Below are 1862 nucleotides of genomic sequence, written 5' to 3' on the forward strand. Positions count from 1 at the left end.
GCGGCCGGCCTCGTGACCCGCTTCGGCGGCTCCCCAAAGATAAAAAAGGTGCACGTCCGCGCGCTCCGCGAGATGACCGCGCTGCACGAGGCGCACGACATTGGCCTCCACATCACCGGCTCCATCCGCCTGATTGAAAAGGGCAACCCGGACCGGCTCACAGAGGCCAAGCAGCACGTGGCGATGGCGGCGCTGTACGACGACCCCGGCCTGCCGACGACGCTAATCACGCCCGAGGAGGTTGCCGCTCTGCACCCGCTCGTCGACACCTCCGGCGTCGATGCTGGCGTCTTCACGCCGCGGGACGGCGATGTCGACCCGACGCTCCTCACCACCTGCGTCGCCGGCCTGGCAAAGGCTGACGGTGCGGAGTTCGTCCACAACGCAGAGGTGGAGACGATCGAGCGGCGGAGCGACGGCACGTTTGAGGCGCGCCGCCGCGCCCTCCGCCCTCCTTCTCCTCTTCTCTCTCCGCACCCCGCGCCGCCTCTCGCGCCCGCGCCGCGCCTCACCTCGCGCCCGCCCTCCTCCGACCCGCGCCCGGCGGCGCGTCAGGTGCGTACGGGCGCCGGCGCGGTGTTCGAGGCGGACGCGGTCGTGAATGCCGCCGGGCTCTGGTCGCGCCGCTTCTCGCGCCAGCTGGGCCTCGAGCAGACGCACCCCGCGTCTGTGGTCGAGCACCGGTACTCTGGGAAGTGTCTGGGAAGTGTCTAGGAAGGTTCTAGGCACCCCGCGTTTGTGATCGAGCACCAGTACGCCATCACCGAGACCATCCCTGCGCTCAAGGGGAAGGTGGGCGACGGCGAGCGCGTGCCCGTGCTGCGAGACCTCGCTGGCTCCTCCTACATCCGGCAGGAGACACCTCCTAGACACTTCCTAGACGCTTCCTAGACACTGCCTAGACACTTCCTAGACACTGCCTAGACACTTCCTAGACACTGCCGTGTTCACACCTTGACGTGGCTCGCTCCTCCTACATCCGGCAGGAGCGCGACGGGCTGCTCGTCGGCCCATATGAAGGCCTCCTCTCTCCGGGCGAGCGGGGAGGAGGGGCCGGCCGCTCTGCGCGCCGCGCCAAGCGATACACGCGCGCGAGGCACGTTGGGCATAGGCGAGCAGGCAGAGGTGCGGACCGATCACTGACTGCGAGGTAATACTAATGGATGAGTCTCCGCTCCAAGGCGAGCAGACAAAGGTGCGGACCGAGTGGGCCGAGGGGCCGCCCTCGCACTTCGCCTTCGACCTCTTCCCGCCATCCCTCGACCGGCTCGAGGGCTGCTTGCTCTCGGCCATGTCGGTGAAGACGAGAGCCGGGATGGCCATCAGACCGCTAGTCGAGCGGGAGAGATCTGATGAGTAGAGCCAACATTCAACAGTGCCCCCTCCTCCCCTACACCCCTACACCCCTGCACCCCTACACCCCTACACCCCTGCCCCCTGCCGCCTCCCCCCTGCACCCCTGCACCCTGCACCCTGCACCCCTGCACCCCTGCCCCCTGTGCCGCGCCACCGGCCGTCTCTAGGCCGTCTCTAGGCCGTCTCTAGGAAGTGCCTAGGAAGTCTCTAGGAAGTCTCTAGGAAGCGTCTAGGAAGTGTCCCTATCCCCTGCGCCACGCCACCGGCCGTCTCCAGCAGCGCGTCGACGCTCCCGCTCCCGCCAGGTCGTGCCCGCACTCGGCGAGGTCTTCAAGTCTTGACTGCTTCACTGAGGCATCGCCCCTTCCTCAGGTCGTGCCCGCACTCGGCGAGGTCGGCTTCAAGTCCATCGTCAACGGGCCAACCATCTGGACGGGCGACTCGCTCGCGCGGTGCGAGCTTTCACCCTCACCCTCACCCTCACCCTCACCCTCACCCTCACCCTC

The 1862-nt window shown here is 67.6% G+C and overlaps 1 protein-coding gene across 1 annotated transcript in view; it reads left to right on the forward strand.

The window, feature by feature from the left end:
* Positions 1–72: 72 nt before the first annotated feature.
* Positions 73–1862, forward strand: part of EMIHUDRAFT_470504 (dimethylglycine dehydrogenase) — a gene marked incomplete at both ends in the record, with an annotated part of 5402 nt that continues 3612 nt past the window's right edge. Inside the window, 5 exons of the mRNA XM_005768155.1 lie at positions 73–683; positions 726–792; positions 987–1125; positions 1182–1297; positions 1729–1808. Of these exons, the coding sequence (XP_005768212.1) occupies positions 73–683; positions 726–792; positions 987–1125; positions 1182–1297; positions 1729–1808 (1013 nt within the window). The remainder of the gene's footprint in view (positions 684–725; positions 793–986; positions 1126–1181; positions 1298–1728; positions 1809–1862) is intronic.

Source organism: Emiliania huxleyi (assembly GCF_000372725.1).
Source record: "Emiliania huxleyi CCMP1516 unplaced genomic scaffold EMIHUscaffold_467, whole genome shotgun sequence".
Classification (NCBI taxonomy): domain Eukaryota; phylum Haptophyta; order Isochrysidales; family Noelaerhabdaceae; genus Emiliania; species Emiliania huxleyi.